General features: G+C 31.5%; 2 protein-coding genes across 2 annotated transcripts in view; one reads left to right on the forward strand and one right to left on the reverse strand.

Moving 5' to 3' along the window:
• The window catches only part of LOC111642422 (WASH complex subunit 3-like), a 15,940-nt gene extending 9,169 nt beyond the window's left edge, over positions 1–6,771 (forward strand). The window contains exons 2-5 of the mRNA XM_023388773.1: positions 4,657–4,821; positions 4,905–5,117; positions 5,187–5,251; positions 5,551–6,771. Of these exons, the coding sequence (XP_023244541.1) occupies positions 4,657–4,821; positions 4,905–5,117; positions 5,187–5,251; positions 5,551–5,635 (528 nt within the window). The 3' untranslated portion in view covers positions 5,636–6,771. The remainder of the gene's footprint in view (positions 1–4,656; positions 4,822–4,904; positions 5,118–5,186; positions 5,252–5,550) is intronic.
• Positions 6,772–7,250: 479 nt separating this feature from the next.
• Positions 7,251–8,990, reverse strand: LOC111642423 (transmembrane protein 216-like; the record flags this gene model as incomplete). Its single annotated transcript, XM_023388774.1, has 4 exons — positions 7,251–7,827; positions 7,890–8,091; positions 8,737–8,829; positions 8,897–8,990. Coding segments are annotated over 4 exons (408 nt in total), but the record flags the coding sequence as incomplete, so codon positions are not given.
• Between the last annotated feature and the right edge of the window lie 11,036 nt (positions 8,991–20,026).

Genomic DNA, 20,026 nt, shown 5'->3' on the forward strand with positions numbered 1-20,026 from the left:
TTCTTCACACTATCATTTTTATCCAACTTTTTAAACAGCTTCTAGCCCTCTAGTGGTAGTAACGAGTATCTAACATTATTTGCAGATAGTTACAATCTTTGTGATTACTCAGGATGTATTTTCTTCATAATTTGAAGTTTGGACTATGTACAAAAAGTCTAAAATAACTTTTGAGTCCATCTTTATCCCTTATACACTACCACTAGAGGGCTAGAAGCTGTTTAAAAAGTTGGATAAAAATGATAGTGTGAAGAATTTCTTTGTGTTTTTAATTGTAAAAGTGTCAGAAACCTACAATGAAAGGCTGACACTTGATCTTTTTTAACCTTGTGGAATTTTTTACCAATTTTTATCAGTGTTTAAGAAGAGTTCTTCAAAGCATTTTTTTAAGCTGTTACTTCTATGGTGGTGTATAAAGGATAAAGAAGGACTCAAAAGTTTTTTGACTTTTTGTACATAGTCTAAACTTCAAATTATGAAGAAAATAAATCCTGAGTTATCACAAAAATTGTAACTATAAGCTTTGATTAATTTTAGTTTTGAAAAACTTCTTTGTCATCGCCTGTAAAGTTAAAAAATGAGGCATGCTGTAATAATGTTGGAGAATCTATTTGAGACTACGGTGTGAAATAAAAGTAGTTTAGCAACTTCGCTTATAGAAGTAATTTCTTTTACCTGACTATAAAAACGCATTTTAAATCAAAGCAGTTGAGGTCCAAAACTAGGCGAATATGCCGAGTGTAACAATTCTGATTGTTCCAGAATATTTTTATCAGATAATGCAACAACATATGCAGGTGAAAAGCACTTGGAAAATGTACATAATTGTCGAATGTATTCAAATCTAATAGTTAATTGATTAATTATTACATCCAAAAATTTTTTTACAAATGTTTTTACAAGTTTTTAGTTACCCCTTTATAACTTGGCGCCTCGTGATTCGTGCGCCTGGAGCAGTTTGCTCCAACTGCTCCACAGTAGCTACGCCTCTGCTGTTTTCGGATTAAGCAGCATATATGGTCAAAGCAGGACAGAACAGAATTTGAGCATAATGTTTCCTAAATTTCTGCATGTGATGTTTAGTCCATGGAATAAACAGAGTAGCCAAAAAATCAGTATATATATTATATATATACTGATTTTATATATATACATATATATATGAAAAACTCATGAATCATGATGAGGTGATGGAAAATATGTGGTAGAAAAGGAAATGCATATTTTGAGGTTTTTATAGCATATAATATCCATCTAAAGTGCACTTTTTAGCACCTAAAAATCCGGTTCTTGGGTAATCACCATTCCCTTGCCAGTTACCTTCTTTGGAGGAGTAGGAGATGATTTCCATCCTGTGCTGGCCTATTTACTCTCAGGATCCAAATGTTATAGCCAAATTTCATTACTAGTGATAATTGATACAAAAGTGCAACACGTAGATTAACAACCAAGACATTAAAAGTCTTTGCAGACTTTTATCTAAATATATAAAATTACTTGTTCTGACTGACTGAGTGAATGATTGATTCATCATTGCCCAGAGCAAACAGCTGAACCTAAAGAGGTGAAATTTGGTACACAGTTAGGCTACATCATGAAAACGCACACTAAGAAGGGATGTTTCAAAATTCCCCTGCAGGGGAGAAGTAGAGCATTAAGGCTTAACCTGGAGAACGGCTTCTATTATGCTATTTTAGATGCAATTTTTTTGTTTTTACTACATTTAGTCTTCATTGAGTACTTGGGTGTATTAAATTGATAACATTTCAGATATTGTTATAAATATTTTTATATATTTTGATTTTTTAACCATATGTTTGAACCAATTTGAATTTGTTATTGCATATTGGTTCGATTATAGAACGATTGTAAACGTTCCAGAAAATTGTCAAATTGTAAATGGCTCGTCTGATTCTCAGCAATTCTCATCATTCTTAGCGGTAGATGTTATATAACAATTACTATGGTTGTTGAATTAAATGGTGTTTGCTAGCTGTTACCTGTGCTGGCGAAGTCACAGGTAACAGCTAATCCACTTATATGTCCATTCAGTTATCAGAAGCCAGAGAGCCTATCAAGAATAAATGTATTTTATGTGCAAATGGTTATGCAAAATTGTATGGACATACTCCCTTGAAAGACATTCAGCAAATTGACAAGTTCATTAATGATAACCTGGTGAAATTCTTGATGGCATTGCTAGCAGTGATAATGAGTTCTTTAGTCAAAACATTCGGAGTTTATAGACCTGTCTGCCTGAAGGGTGATTTCTGGTCTTCAGAAGACTGCCTTGAATCATTAAATTGCTGTGGATAACAGAAGAACTGCTTCACTTTACACTTGCTTTAATGTTTCAAGCTTTCATTGCTGTTTATTTATTATTATTATTATTTTTATTTACTTTTTTTTCAAGTGAAAATAGAATTTTAATACTGCATACTGCTTATCATGATCATCCTCCATTTTGTCATATGTAAGAAGCCTCATATTTCTGTGGTATTTTAGACAGATCATTAAAATCATTCTTTACAGTTATATATCCAGACTATATTTTCATTGGGGAAAAATCGCTCTTAATTTGTTTTGATTTGTCCTATATATTTTCCTGGAATGACCAGCATGTCACATATAAATGGGGGAGTCCAGCATAGTAGAAACCCTGGGGTTACCATTATGCTGATTAATTTTATATTTTAGTTGCAGTTTAATGAGATTTAACAGAACTAGTTGTTAATTAAATGTTAATTTAAAGAAAACATTCTTCAGAGTACAATAAAATAATAACTTCCTAATTTGACAGATTCCTAATTAAAATCAGGAAGAGTTTTTATTTGCAAGACAATAAAACAATTAAGGACTTATTGACAGTAGTAATAGTAGTAGCAGTAGTAGGCTACACTGGCCATCTACCTTGACCTTAAAAATAACACCTTCCTCTCAAATTTCACACAAAGTAGATATTAATAGGTGTAAGCTGAGATAATATATTAAATTTAAGAAACTTGTGTGTTTATTTTTGGGTTTTTGAATCAAATAATAAAATACACATAAAAAAAGCACTTTAGGAATTCCAAGAGTATTTTATGTCATTTAAGTGATCATATAAGGTTTGAGTCATAAAATCATCCAGATAATCTAACAAAAATTTGTTTATAGTCTTAATACAAATATCTGTTTACAGGTATAATACAAGGTGAAAATAAAGATTGATTGTTCCTCTGAATAAATTTTTTTTCTTGGTTTAAAAAACCAAAACACCAGTGCAATACAGTCCTATTAAAAAGCTGTCCTCATAGACAAACATTTAACAAAATGTTTTATAGTCATGTTCAATTGTTTGGATTGATCAAATTTAGACTACCATAATTTCTAGTTTGAAACCTGTAAAAATTGCTAGAATGGATAGTCTGCACCTGCTTTCAGATTAAAAAACAAATAACCTACATGCTATATGCAGAAAATTACTGTATTATTTATTTAACATATGTTTTCAGTTGAATTTTTCAATCCAGTTGAAAAATTTACTAGTTGCAAAATTTTGGCTATTGAATTATTAAAATATTTTGTATTTTAACTGAAATTGTTCTTCTGTATTAAACATTATTTGTTTTCATAAAAATAATCAGTTAAGATGAGAAACTTAATGTGATATGACTGAATTGTTAACATACCAATATTTAAAATGGAACTTACTTTCAATCCTAAATTACATGTAACTTCTGAAAAATTTGTATAAGAGTAGATTTCTATAATTCAATTCTAATTTCTACAATGCGGCCGAAGGAAAGCGTTGGTCTCTTAAACCATTTTATAGTTTATTACTTCTAGCTAGTGCCTCAGATGAGTATATACTGTAATCTAAAAATGTAGAAATCTTATATTGATAAAAGTGATGGTTCTGGTTGGTTTTGTAAATAAAAATACTAGTGTGGCTAAAAGTGGAAAAAAGGAAGGAAATGATGGCTATGCAATAACATACCTATCTAAAACTGATTGAGCTGTGATCCAGTTTTTTATTGTAAAGAGTGGTGGAGCAGTCAAAATCTATAAATAGAAATCAATATTGTGTCATTCTCTATCAAATTTGAACAGCCATAAAGTCCAAATGACTGGGGAAATTCAACCCATGCATGACAGTGTAATCTGGGAGGTGTGCATTATCATCCAGGACAAACTATGGAAATTTGGCTGGGAGAAGGCTAAGGTGAGACATATCAGGGGAATAAGGTAGGTGGTCTAGCATTCACCTTATTCTCCTGTTGTGTCACTCTAGGACTGCCTTGTCTTTGAATCTCTGAAGCACTTTACATCAGATGATGATTTGATATGCATCATCAAGAGATAGTCTTTTAAGAACAATCAAGTATTTTTTCATTACAAGTATCCATAAACTAATTCTTAAGGAGGACAGTTGTTTAAATGCTAGTGGCAATTACTTATAATTGTACTCATGCTTTCCTGAAATTATTGGCAAATACACTCAACTTTTGGCTCACTGCAATACATTAGAATTATTTATGAGTATACTTTTGCAAATCTTATCAGAAATTTTAGAAGGTTATAAATAGTTTGAGTAAATTATGATTGATAATTATTTACAATTAAAATTTTTTAATTTGATTTTTACAATGGATAAATCAAAGATTTATTTTATAGGTTGATCCAATTCATCAAAAAAGAACACTTGCTTTCCTGAATCATTTTCTGATTCGCACCACATCTTTCCTTAACCATTTTGCAGCAGTGTGTGATGAGAAACTTGAAAATTTGCTCATTCGCATACAACGATTAGAGGCATCGATGTGTATACTTGAAGCAAAGGTAAATGTTTTTGGATAATAATAGATAAGTTAAAGTCAGATTTATTTTAAGAAGTACATGTTGTTTAAAAGTTGGACTTGTAGCTAGCATCAATTCCTGGATTAGATGATGTCACTGCCCAGTCTGTACAACAGCCATTACCTGAGAAACAAACAATTGAAGAACCTTCTCAACCGGCCACAACTGAACAAATTCCTTCCAACGAACAAAGTTCAAATCCAATTGAGCCAGAAAAACCAAAGATGACTATTTCACAGGATCCAAGATATTCTAAATATTTCAAGATGATAAATCTTGTAGGAATATTTAACATTTGATTTAATTTGTTTAAAATTTATTTTTTATTAACTTTTTATCTTTTTTAGGGGGTACCAGTTGGTGCAGTGAAACAAAAGATGATCACAGAGGGTGTTGATCCAAATATTCTGGAGTAAGTTTCTTGAAGAGAGACTATTTTCTGGTACAGATAATATCCTAATTAGCATTGAAGAATCTTTCTAAACATATATCATAAATTAAAAAATTGTTTCTTAAAAAAAATGAAATTGATGGTTTAATCATCGCTAAACCCGATGTAATATAGCTAATCACCAAACATATGCCGATGGTTTAATTTGTGAACTTGAGGAAATTCACTTTTGCATAATTAAGATATTACCTGTATAAAGATATTTTGAAATAATTTATCATTTAAACTTGGTAAATATTTTGAATTATTATAACTTACAGTGATCCCAATGCAGAATCTTCGTCCAAACCCATAGTTCAAGATGAAGAAAATGATGACTCAGATGTCAGTAGTTTTAGTGATTAAATTAAGCATGTATTGAATCTATTACCCGTGCCAAGTTGTCCATTTTTAAATAAGAAGATTCATTACTAATATACATATATCTATATATTTAAATGATATAAAGTAGTATAGTAATTTATGTTTGTCAGTCTGAAATTTATCTTATCAATCCCAAATAGTCAAACACCAATTATTGAATTTATTGAAGCCAATAGGATTAATAAACTTTTTCTGTAGTCTAAATGTTAACCAGAAATTAATTTCTGTAGTTTTCTTGTTGGGGCTATAAATTTCAATGTTAAATTGTGGCATACTAATATATTTTCCTTTATTTTAAATGAATTTTCAAGCAGTGAAACAGTTATTGTTCTAGATAACTTTTTTACTAATGCACTAAATATGCAGTAATTATAAAAAAATAACTATAATTATTTGCTAAGATTCTTTTGTATGAATGCTTTTTAAAGTGGTGATTTTTCAGCCATAAACAAATATTCTTTCCATATAATAATATCACCAAATAGAATGGTATGTCAAGTGAAGAATGTAATAATTGTTTCTTGAGTACAAATTGTCAGCTTTCCAATATGAAAGTTAAACATAAGATATATGTGTGTTGCTTATCAATAAGTGCATAAGAATTAAATGTGCTTCTTGCTGTTTAAAATATAAATTATATTTTAAATATTCTGGGCTTTCCAGCCAATATTGTCCATTTAAAACTTTGAATGGTTTGGTAAAGCCAATTTAACGAAATTTTGGAATAGATAACTTTGATATTTTCAGATTGCAAGGTTTGCATCTGCTCAATTGTCACATGGGTACTTGGACTGTGCGTATCTGGATATTTTTATTATTCATATTTACAAAAAGAAAGCTGTATAGTTGACTAAATAACTAAATAATGTTATTAGTTTACAAAATACTATTAGTTCCACAAATGATTCAGTTTAATTATAGATGTAAATAATAATGTGGTGTTATTGATTTCCATGTAACATATCAGTTTTTGAAAATCAAAATTCGATGTATAAAATCATGCACTATATGAAACTATTATCATTTTATTTATAATTGATAAAAGGGTATCTTGTACAGAAATAAACGGTTATTGTTACAGTATGTATGGATATTGTAAATAAAGCGGACTAGCAAATTATATGGTGTTCTTTCTTCTTTACATATGCAGTATCAAAATGCAGATACTAAACTGAAATAACTTCCATTACATCATTTTGTAGGTTTATATAAGAGAAATATTTATATCTGATTATTGACTGTATATAACAATCATATGCATTCAAATTTCTTTTTTGAATTATAACATAATTGCTTTCTATCAAGTACAATAAGTAAAACATTTAGTTCTATCATCAGGTTTAATAGTATATTGATACTAAATGAATTGAATAAGGAAATTTGTTACAATTACAGTAGAGCATCGTTTATCCGAATTAATTGGGGACTGGGGTTGTTCGGATAACTTATTTTTCGGATAACCGATTATGTACGAAAAAATATATTAACCTATCCTGTGTTGAAATTTTTTTCCGTTGCGTGTCGCTTTACGTTGAATTTTCATCGATGTTAAGCCTAATGTAAACTTTTTAAAATAATCGTGGCTATTGTATCGTTAAAAATTATTTCCTTATTTTTTACAAACAAAATAAATATATTGAAAAATATAAAAACAAAAAAATTATACTTTAAAAGTTCATCTAGTATCAAAAACGTTTGATTCAGCACCACACACTTTTCAGATAAACATCACACAAAAGTGCCAATGCTGTCAGCTAAAACACACCAACAAAATAATATTGGAGTAGCCCAAGATATACCCAAAGATTGCAGCGCCACAGCCCTAGCAAAAATTTAAATTTGCCAACTGGAATTCTTTCGGATAACCAACTTTTGGATAAACGACGCTCTACTGTAACTCAGAATAGTAATTTGTGGAAAGTTAGTGTATCCAACTTTGAAAATAAATTTCTCATTCTAGGATCGGGTAAAAAATGATTCAAAATTGTAATTAACAAATAGTTTATTGCATCATTTTAATGTTTCATAAATGAAAATTATGTACAACAGTTTCGTTTCCATACATTACAAATGCCTATTTACAGAGGTTGCTTTTTTTTAAATTACCATGTGATATGCAGATGACAAGAAAATGGTTTTTCCTGAGGATTTTTCATTATGTAACTTGAGTAGACCTAAATTGAAAAGTACATTTTACTTACTACTACAATTTTAGAAATATGTTGATAAGAATTACCTCATAAATCTAATAATCACAAACAGTGCAAACAGTGTTTGAAAGCTATGGATTGTTAGCTGGATGGCACAGAGAATAACATCCAATTTCAGTACATAAGTTTGCCATTCTAAAAAATGTACCACTCCAAGTATGGCAGGAACTGTAAGTAGAATGGATAAGATGACAGGATATGATGTTTCTGTCAGATTTCCTTTTTTGCCTAAAATAAAGAATTTTTTGTTTTTATAAAAAGATAATATAGAAAATATTTTTCCTAAAAAATAAAGTATGAGAAAATAATTAAGGGTAAAATAAAAACTAATTACTGTATTTTCACCTTATAGGATGCATTTTTTGGGGACATCAGATTACTGCAATGATAGTTATTGTGTTTTTTGGGAAAACCCATGATGTGTCCAATACAACAGTGCAACTTGTAAGCAAAAAGTATGGCAAGTTGACTATAATTTTATTCAGAAACATTTTCAGAATATTGAAATTCATTTATAATTAAGCAAATATCAGATCTTTTGTAAAGAAGTTAAAAATCATAAAAATATTGCATTCAATTCATTGTTAAAATACATAACTTTTCTTACTGAACTTTTTTTCATTAAGAAAATGCAAATATGTGTAACTATAAAACATTTTGTTATAACAAACTCTGATAAAAATACATCAAGTAAAGAATATATAATTGCCCTTATAATAACAACAGGGACAATAGTGATTGCTTGTTGACACACTATTAGATAAAATGCAAATTCTTTCATTCTTATGTAGTTATACTGTTGATTATTTGATTTCTTACTAGAATTATTTATTAAATTATATATTTTAAAATAACTAGAAAATGAAAACTTACCTAGGAATAACCTGCAATATTCTAAGATGGCAGTTAGAAACAACAGAACAATTTCTGATACCAAGTATCCTTTAGGATATGGAAAGACGACACCTTTAATGAAGTTCAAAAAGTCACAAATTATGCATTATTAAAATTAATATGTGAAATTATTTCTAACCTTTAAATATAATAAGCAGAAATTCAACTAAGGCAAATGCTGAATAGTACCAACTTCCACAAACTAGAAATATTTGATACGGTAGTGAAGAAAGCTATTATTATATTAAGGAATATAAATATTAATAAGAGGTTAAAACATATTAACAACTTTGTATAATAAAAAAAGATTATTTTAATTTATTGATTATTTGGCAATATTATTTAGAAAATTTTCAAAAGATTCCATGAACATTCAACATTTTAACATCTTCCTTTTCTGTTAAAAACAAACAAAATTATAAAACAAATTGCAAAATTAAATTACAATTCTGTTGCCTAGTGCAAGAATCTGATAACCCACAAAAAGAAAAAAATCATGGTTATCAGATTATTTGCACTGGGTGAGTTAAACCCTATTATAGTAATGAGTTAAATCCCTTAATATGCCAATGTCATCTAAGAATATTGTGGAAGAATCTAAGAATTTTGGCTGGTTTCATTAGGTGTCAATCCAATGAAACCAGCCTGTTTTTTTAAATTGTGTAGATCTTCCTTTTTGACTCTTTCAATCCATCCTCAAGAGAGTCTAGCACTAACAGAATTTTAATCGTTGTTGTTGTTATCGAAACCGTGTTGTTATTTATGTTTGTATACTGGCACAATGAAGTGACCTTCTTTATCAACACTTGGCAAGTTTTCAATCTTTATTTAGTTAGAATGCCGTACTACACATTTGCGTTTTGGGTATTCTCCCCTCTTCAGCTAACTCACTCCAATACAGACACCCAACTAGTACATAGCAGAACTTTAGACGACCTAAAGGTTTACCTGACGACTACCATAAATGCCGTCTTTTTACACTTTTTTACAATGACACAATCGGTTTTCTTAATTTTTAACACGCAGACAAAGTAATTGATATAGTACTAATTAAAACTGTTACATAAAATCATGCCCTTCCAAAATCACACTTTCCAACATCTTTCCAACACAAGTGTTGCGTTTCAGGTATTCTCCCCTCTTCAGCTAACTCAATCCGATACAGACACCCAACTAGTTGGCAAGTTTTCAATCTTTATTTAGTTAGAACGCCGTGCTACACATTTGCGTTTCGCATTTTCGTTACACATGCCATCTTTCCAACACAAGTGTTGGAAAGATGGCCTACAGGATGCGCTTGGAAGAACTAAGACGAAGGGCATGATTTTATGTAACAGTTTTAATTAGTACTATTTATCAATTACTTTGTCTGCGTGTTAAAAATTAAGAAAACCAATTGTGTCATTGTAAAAAAGTGTAAAAAGACGGCATTTACGGTAGTCGTCAGGTAAACCTTTAAGTCGTCTAAAGTTCTGCGATGTACTAGTTGGGTGTCTGTATTGGGGTGAGTTAGCTGAAGAGGGGAGAATACCCAAAACGCAAATGTGTAGCACGGCATTCTAACTAAATAAAGATTGAAAACTTGCCAAATGTTGATAAAGAAGGTCACTTCATTGTGCCAGTATACAAGAATTTTAATCATCAAATACTCTACTATATCAAGAACTAAGTTTTATTGTCTGAAATGTTTGTTATGATTTTATCAGTGTGATAAGTACAATTAAGTTTAACAAGTATTGTGACTTGACTCATGCAAATTGTAACTCTCTCAGAAGTAAAATGCACACATAAATGTAAATTGGTCTCTTAATATAATGTAATAGATTCCTGCTGTTAACAAACATCTTTCTATAAAGTTAATTGTGTTGAGTGAATTCTTCCATCTGAATTTTTTTCATATCACTAGTCTCACATACAAGGTAGGTAGGTTCCCAGAAAGTTCCCAGAATTATGCTGGGTTAGTCAGTTAAAAGCAATAAAAAAGGGAACATTTAATGCAGGGGTGTCCAGCCCGCGGGCCGCATGCGGCCCAAGGCAAGTTCCAATGCGGCCCGAAAAACGTGTAAACAAAACTGACAAATTTTTATTTATTTATTTATTTATCTACAAATTGATGATGATATAATGGCATGTTAATAAAATTACTTTATTCAAAGATTGATTCTACAATCAGATGTTAAAAACAGGCAAAATCAGAGACATCTAGTCACTCTAGTATAGTAGAATGTACTATTACTTTGTATTCTAATTTTTTTTATACCTTGGAATGAGATGATTGGGAACTTATCAGAGCCATAGACCATACTCATAGGAGCAAAATAATCCTAACGAACCATAAATGTGACCCTTTTTAAGATACAGCTCCCCTTGAAATCAGCCTAGTTCTATATCACACATTTGGGAGTTACATCGTACTATCATATTTAACTATTTAGCCACATGGCTACACTGACTTTGAGTAGCTCACTTGACTGTTCGTGGAATACTCAATGTTATATAGTTTTAGGAAGTGAGAGGGATCACCCTGCATGGGTGCCAAGGTGTGAGTACCAGAGCACATAAAGTACACATGCAGAATGTTGAAAATAGGCAGTAGTACCGGTAATAGTAAAAACTGATCTATGGAGGTGAATATCTTCTGAAGGGTCACATGTACAGTATGGCTCCATTGACTTTTTTACTCATACAGAGGAGTCCATAACTCTAGCAGAGGTGACAAATCCCTCATTCAGAGTTCACACCTTACCAATTTTTAACTACAGTGGAAACTCGGTTAACAAATGCCCTGGTTAACAACCAAATCGGTTAACAAACTTTTATTTTGCAAAAGTTTTGTCTCGGATAACAGACAAAATTTGGATAACAAACATAACAGTTTTTTGTGTCAAATTTTAGTTGCTGTTAGCCATGTGCGAGTTAAGCATTGCTTTTCCAAGTGTTTGAGCTAAACTTATTTTTTCAGTTTTGTGATTTATATATTTAATCAGTATGGCACACAACAAAGAGAAAAGTGATAATGGGCATAGAAAATGACAATGTGATATGAACGACAATGCACTATCGCATTTGAGAAAAATTTTGATTAAAAGAGTAAGACAATCAACTTTAGATCAATTTCTTATTCCTCACCAAAAGAGACCTCGACTAGAAGAATCTCCGGATGAAGTTCTAACCATTATTTTTTTGGAAGGGATTCCCCTTCTAAGCATTAAGCTCTGTACATCACTCCTCTGCCACCAACTACAACAAATGAAGGTATGTACAGTGCTATTTTATTAAATAAAGTTTACATGTTTGTTGCTGTAATGATAGATACTACATTTTCCTACATTTTCATCAATGAAAACCCATTTTACAAATAAAATTACAAAAATTTCGGAGGATAGAACGGATAAATTGTATTTGAATTAATTTCTATGGGAAAAATTGCTTCGGTTAACGAACAATTCCATTAATGAACAGAGTCGTGGAACGAATTAAGTTCGTTAACCGAGGTTCCACTGTACTAGTACTCTGTCTAGTAGGAAAAGCCAACATTATAAGTTATTATTGTGATAAAATACTTTATCATTTTATTTAAATTATATGATTAATATTTATAGTAAAATTTCATATTTAATTTGGTAATTTTGAATTTTTGTATATTTTCAATAAACAAATTGATTTTTGTTTTGTAGAATTTTGATGTTTGTAATGTCAAATTACAGAATATTAAAAGGAAAAAAAAAATTTCCTTCTTACCTGCAGTTAGTGTCATTATACTCAAAAACAGTTAATCAGACAAGCTGCATCGATAAATTTTATCTATTTTCTTTTATATAATATCAAACATTAATTTAAAATATTAATCCATTTCAAAAACACCGACAAATACAAACAACACGTGGCGCCACCTGGATTAATAAATTCTCATGAGTAAACCACGTGGCGCGATTGAAACAATTTGTAAACTTTCTTCTCATTGATACATATATATAAATTTTTACTTCTTTCTCCATATTCTAGAATAAATAAAATTTCTATTTATAGAAGGAATAATTGTTAATTTTATATTCTAATATGAATCTGTCGTAGCTTTTGCGGCCGAGCGGTCGAGCGGTCAAGGTGGCAGCCTACCGCTCTGGGGGACCCGGGTTCGAATCCAAACGGGTCGAAAAATCCCCAGGAATCTTTTGGGGGTGGTCCGTTCGGATATGTCGGGCCCCGTCCCTCACCACCCGGCAGCCCCATTGTGGGCCTGGCCGAACCCATAATGAGATTGCAAAATGAGGCCCTCTTAGTGCCCACAGGGCGGAAAGAGTCAAAAAAGAAAACTGTCGTAGCAAAATTGTATTCAGTTAGGAATGGTAAATTTATTATTAATTTTTGTTCTTAATTACATTCAAAATAATAATTAAAAACTCATCAACACTTGCATTACTGATGTAAAGTATCACTACACTACATAATGTAATTATAGGGCCGTCTTACATTATGTAAGATGGCCCTAGTGTAATTTTGGCCAAAATTACACTAGGGCCATCTTAACAGCATTATAGGGTCCTGGGCCTGCCTACNGATCTAGAGAACCAAGAAACAAATCAGATCAGATTAAAAAACTTCAGAAATTTTTTTTTCCAGAAATATCCATCCCAGATACATTGGGCTCCATCCCTTACCATTAGATGCCCCATTATGGGCCTGGGCAAACCATAAATGGTTTCATAAAAAGGTGGTCTTAGTATCCAAAGAACAGAAAAAAAATAAAAAAACTGTAATGATTGAAAATTAAATGCTACACAACTATTTAAAATTTATCATATTATTTAAGTTTACTTATTAATAACAATACATGTAAAATGATAAATAATATTTAGAATCCAAATGATAATGATTTAACTTAAAAGCATGACTTTGAAAATGTTTTGTCATATTCTTTATATACTTTTTATTAAAAATTAATATCATGATTCAATCTTCTATCAGTTTATTTAACCTTCATCTGGATAAGCTACTTTTATAACACAAATGGGTAAGGTGAGTCCAGTGGATTCAGTGTTAATTCTTCAGAGTTATATACATTTTTCTTTTGTGTTATTGTTTTGTACTAATAATGTAGTTCAAATACCATGTCTGTTTTATTAATCCTTACAATTACGTTATACCAACAGATTTTATTTGAACTTATTTTTATATATCATTTTTTCTTTTGTGGTTTTTCTCCACTGGAAGAGCATATTGGAACTAACTTGTCTTTCTTATGGTGCTCTGATCTCATACTTTATCATCAAATCCAATGCACCACAAAAGACTCTTGAATAATCAGTGTCCCATAGTAGCTCTGAAATAGGAGAACTGTAAAGAAAATTCCACAAAATTTCGTAACTTGTGTTATTGAGTTTCAGACGTCTTGCAGTAAGAAGTAATCCAAAAATAGTTGGATTTGTATTATCGGATGGTTTTCATTGGTATCTCAGATAATAGTTACTGTATACTCATATAGTTTTCTGGTTTGTAAATTAAACAATTTGTAGAAGTATATCAGAAGTTACAAATAAGTGAAAACTGTCAAGTATGTTAACTATTTTCCAGGTTAAAGAATGACTAACCAGTATGCGTAAAGCACTTTTTATAATATTACGTAACTGAGATTTCTTTTGAATAGTTGGAATGGAAGACCACATGGGCCTACCACTGTACCGAAATCTTGATCATCCTTTTAAAATTCAAAAGTTATCTAGAACATCTAATAACTCCAATTTGTGTCAGACTCCGCATAATTTTCCCCCTCAATGTTGTCAAATGTAGTCACAGTTCATCACCAATGAGGTTATGTATAATTTCCTGAAGTTCTTAATTAGACAAAACACAAAGTAAAAACATTCTGAGGTAGATGTTATCTCAAACAAAATATGTTTCAAGTTACTTGCTGCAAATACTTGCATAATTTTGCAGCAAGTAACTTAAAACTTTAGTAATTCACTAACAGTAAGAAGTAGTACCTCTAAACAACAATTGGAGTATGCACAATGCTTTTTGCTTGTCTAAACAAGAAAAATATACAGTAATATCCCGAATTTACACGATAGGTGGGACCTAGCGATAACCGCGTAAGTCAAATTCATGTAAGTTGGGGTATAATTTCGCATATAAATACATACAAATTATTTTTAATTGGGGCCGGAGACTAAAGAAAAAAATGTTTAATAAAATCTTAGATAATACATATATATAACAAATTATATTATTGAAATTGTAAACCATAGTTATTTTCATGTACAAGGCTTCATAAAATCAGCGATTCTCGATCAATCTCAGTCGACCAATCAGCGATTCCCAATGGTCGTAGCTTTATAGGAGGTCAGTAGGTGGTGGACGGTCTGACGACCAATCAGCGGATATGCATTCAAACTCCAACGGTCGCTTTCTCAACTGTCTTTTTGTAATGGCGACTGTTACCAATAAAAAAAAAAAAACCGGAAATTGTGTTCCTGCATGATTCTACCCAGACAAACACAAATTAAATTGTAGCTATGCGTCAATTCCGCACGACATGCCTGAACATGTAAGTTGAACAATAATGTGGGGAGAGTGAGTAATCAAGAGTTGTGTGGCGCTCAAACAAAAGATGAATCAATGAGATTTGAAAATTGCGTAACTCCGGGTTCACGTAAGTCGAGGTATTACTGTACATCTGATTCAGTGAGTCTATCGAACTTACATTATCTGTTTGAAGATTTAAGTATTTTAATTTAAATTTTAGATCAATGTACACAAAAATGCATTATTATTTTAGAATAAAGTTTTATAAATATAAATTGACAAATACATAAAGCAGAAATTGGTAACTTTAAATTAAAAAAAGAAATATGAAGATTAATATGTTGTCAATAGATTCACCTTATCCAAATAAGGATTAAATAAAAACTCTAATTATATTATAAGATAGAAAAGAAGCAGAAATTATGATTTACTTATACATTGATAACTGATATAGTTAACTTTAAATATTTTGATTTTAAAATAAATGATAAATACAGATTGATGACAAATGTACACTAAACATTTAAAAAAAGAAATTATTTACCATTAGAAAAAATTCTACATAAATTATTGCTGGCAAGAGTATTATGAAACTCTCCTAGGGACATTCCAGGTGGCGCATAAATCTTTCCATATATAAGACAGCCCTGTCCTATGGAGACACGTGCTTTTGTACCTCTACTGTGTGTACTGTACATTAAACTAATCAGTTCCTTTCTTTAACTCGCTACCATACACTGCATCAGATATAAATTATGGGCCCAGCAGATGCCAACTGAAAATAAATAATAGAAAAATTCCCAAGGAAAAAGCATGGTCAGAACTGCAACATGTTATGATTTGTTTTTGGGGACCATTTCTCACACTTTGCTAATCCAATTGCTATGAAACTTCAACAGAGCAGAGAGCAAAAATACGAATCTTTTTTTCCTCTAAATTTCACGCCAATTGGATAATCAGAGCTAAAATTATCGTCTCCCGAAAGCCACCTTGAAGAACAAAGATGTATGCGACATGATCACAAACTTCCATCATTGATAGCTTCATCTGAAATTATATTAATCAACTGATTGAAATTTGGATGATCAAGGATACTGTTATAGACAAAGATTTGTCAAATTTTAAGAACATGGTCAAATAAAAGCCGAAAAATCTGAATTTCAAATCAACAAAAAGTTACAACATATTGGAAATTCAACTTCCAGTCTAGTTTGCAAAGTTATAGAACAAAGACAGTATAAAAGTTATTATTAGTGGGCACATATTAGTACACAGATACTGTAACTAAACAGAATTTATAAGATGCAATGACTTTTCAGCTGCAACAGTTGTGATTCATATCATTCAATCACCATACAGTATTCAATAATGGTGACCACAATTAACATTGAACCTTTAAAGAAGGATAAGTATGATATGTGGAAAATCCAAGCACGAGCTAGCCTAATTAAAAACGGAACATGAAAATAAGTGAGTGACACCTACCCACAACCCACCTATGATGAAGACAAAACAGCTACATGGGATGATGATTCCAAAGCCCAAGCTAACTTAATTCTCTCAATCAGTTTTAGTGAGCTAAAACAGATCAAGAGTTGTAAGACTGCTTCTGGAAATTGGAACAAACTGAAATCCATTTACTAGTCCAAAGTCCAGTGCACAAGGCCACACTCCTCAAACAGCTCATGCTGCATAAGATGAATGAATATGATGATACCAGAAACCATTTAAACAAATTCCGTGATGCTGTCGATAAGCTTCAAGATCTAAATGTTGGTATTAATGATGATCTCACCATAATGATGTTATATAGCCTTCTGCCAGCCTATGAAAACTTTCGTTGTGCAATTGAGTCATATGACAATTTGCCAAATCCAAATGCTTTTAAGGTAAAGATCCTTGAAGAGCACGAATTGCAAAAAAGCAAGAAGACAAATTCAGTACCTAGTGCAATGTATGCCAAAAAGAAGAAAAAATTCAAGGGCAAAGATGGCTGAAGGAATCCAAAAGGCAAAATTCTAGGCAAATTTGAGAAAACAAATCCAAGTGAATCAAAATGTGAATACCGTGGTCGTTAAAATCACAAGTCTTCTGAATGGTGATATAAACCTCCAAGAGTAGTGAGAGTTCTGGTCAAACTTTTGAAGAATGTTTCCATGGTGAGACAGTTAATTTAATCTTTCAAGTTAAAAAGCAAAAACTGGAAAAGCTGGCTTAGAAAACCAATGAAAATTCACCAAAGGGAACAAATGGTGTCGCAACAGTGGCATATCATCCTACATGGCTATAGCTGATTGAGTGAACAAAGTCTACAACATTCATAAATGGAGTCCAGTTGCTGCTATCACTCAATCTAAGTCCATCCTAATGGATTGGCATGAATGCCTAGGTGATATTAACCAAAAGAGCCTAAAGGTAATCTTGTCACGTCTTGGAATTCAAATCCCATTTCTTCCAAGGCATGTCTCACATGGCAATAATCAATTGCCATGTGGGACATGCCTCAGAACAAAACTGGTGCAAAATCCATTTTCCTTAGCAGTCAACCAACAAACTTCCAATATGCTTGAAATAGTCTGTGACCCAACTTGAATTCAATCGATATTTGGGCACTAGATCCTTTGCTGTCTTCATAGATGACTGAACTTGATGGTGTGAAGTACATTTTCTCTTCAACAAAAGCAATGCTATATACTAAGATTCTTTACTCATCTAAAGACAAGTAAAGAATCTTAGCAGAAAAATCAAATGTCTTCAATTTAACAATTGAACTGAGTATTGTAATAAATAATTTTACAACTACTTGAAAGAATGTGAAATAAAACAACTTAACCATCCCCCATACCCCACAACCTAACAGTGGCTAAAAGAAAAAAATCGAACATGGGTTGAAATGGCACAATGTTGATTCAGTCTAGACTCAAAGCTTGCTTCTGGGCTGAAACCATCCACACTGCAAATTTTATCTTGAATTGCTGTCCTTCTAGAGCCCTAGACAATGATATACCTTATACAATTGTAAATGGTAGAGATTGCAAAATTTCTCACTTTTGAACCTTTGGTAGGACTCCATAAAACCCAACCATCAGTGAATTTGATCCTCACTTTGAAGGAATATTCATTGACTATTCCAAACAATCCAAAGACTATAGAATTTGGATGCAAACTCAGAAAAAGGTTGTCGCAACCCAAGATGTCAAATTCCTTGGACTGAAAACCTCCAATGAAAATTTCGAAGAATTCATCTCCAGAGAATCATCTTCACTAGACAAGGAAGCTAATTGTCACGAAGTGATCACTCAGGTAACCAAACCTCCACCCCTAATCAATGAACAAGGAGAAGACAACTTCAGTCAAACCAGCCAAGAAAACAACAAAAATGAAGTCCATAAGGATAGCGAATTAAGGAAGGGTCCAGATTGTCCATGTCAAATCAAAAAGTAGACCTTGATTGCTTAACTGGCTTAAAAGTAGACCTTGCAAACTTTTCAACATGGTAGTGACCAAATCAAATCTGTAATACTAAACCAAAGAGCCACATTTACAGAATGCAGAACTAAAATGTCCAACAATGGAGTGAATTCTTTCAATGAAAAAAGGAGGGAAAAACTGGAATCCAAATAGGCCGAGGAAATCCTGGAATTTCTCAATAAAAAAATACAAATCATTCACAACTCCTCTTGACCCAAGCACCCACTGGAATGAGAAGTGTTGGTAAGAGTATTGTGGCACTCTCCTAGGGGACATTCCAGGTGGCACTTAAATCTTTCCATGTATAAGACCCTGTCCTATGTAGACACACGTGTGCTTTTGTACCTCTACTGTGTGTACTATACATTAAACTCTATATCAACCAAGTAGTTCCTTTCTTTACCTTGCTACCATACCCTGCACCAGCAACAACAATTATAGTAATCTTACATTGTAAATAATTTTATCCAATAAAATAAAAAATTATTATTAAATTCAAATAATAAAAAATACAAAAAGAAAATATTTGTTTCCTTCAAAGTCATCCCTAAAGAATTGAATACACACTTATTATTCATACAAGCTTTGAAAAAATTTGGAAAATTCATCTGCATAATTATTATTGATTTGTCTGTCAAAATATCAAATACTATCAAATCAACATTCTTTTAATTACAGTTCATTTTTCAGAAAATCTGATAGTCAATTCAGGGGAGTAGAGGGTAACTGAGCATTCCAACGATTTTATGAACCAAAAAACAACTGCACTTCCAAGATCCAAATGGAAAAGCACTATCTGATAACAGCTTTTGAATTATATACTATACTTATTTCTTGCAAACAAATGTTTCAGTCTCTCTACACAGTAATCACTAGTTCTTTTTTGAATCATTTCTTATGAATTATGTGGTTGTGACATCCTTCCAGTGACCTTTTTGTGATCAGTATACTTTTGGTATATTTCTGAAAACAAACGTTTTTGATACTGATAAATTTGATAGCCATTCTATATTCTGTTTTAATCTCAGGATCAGCCCTAGAAAATCAGTTTATTTTCTCAAAAAAGTATGTATTTCAGACATTAAGTACCTCATCAGCTTTTTTTTTACAAATTAAATGTATTGATATGTTCTTTAAAGTACTACAATCATATACTTCTTTAAAATGCAAAAATGCACAAGATCTCTACAATTGGTAAATCATTGTTTACAGAACCAAGTATTAGGTGTTTGATTAATCGTGTTGATTTGATATTTAGAGCAGTTTTATTAAAACA

The sequence above is a fragment of the Centruroides sculpturatus genome, unplaced genomic scaffold (assembly GCF_000671375.1).
Source record: "Centruroides sculpturatus isolate CEXI.00-Female unplaced genomic scaffold, Cexi_2.0 scaffold1655, whole genome shotgun sequence".
NCBI lineage: Eukaryota > Metazoa > Arthropoda > Arachnida > Scorpiones > Buthidae > Centruroides > Centruroides sculpturatus.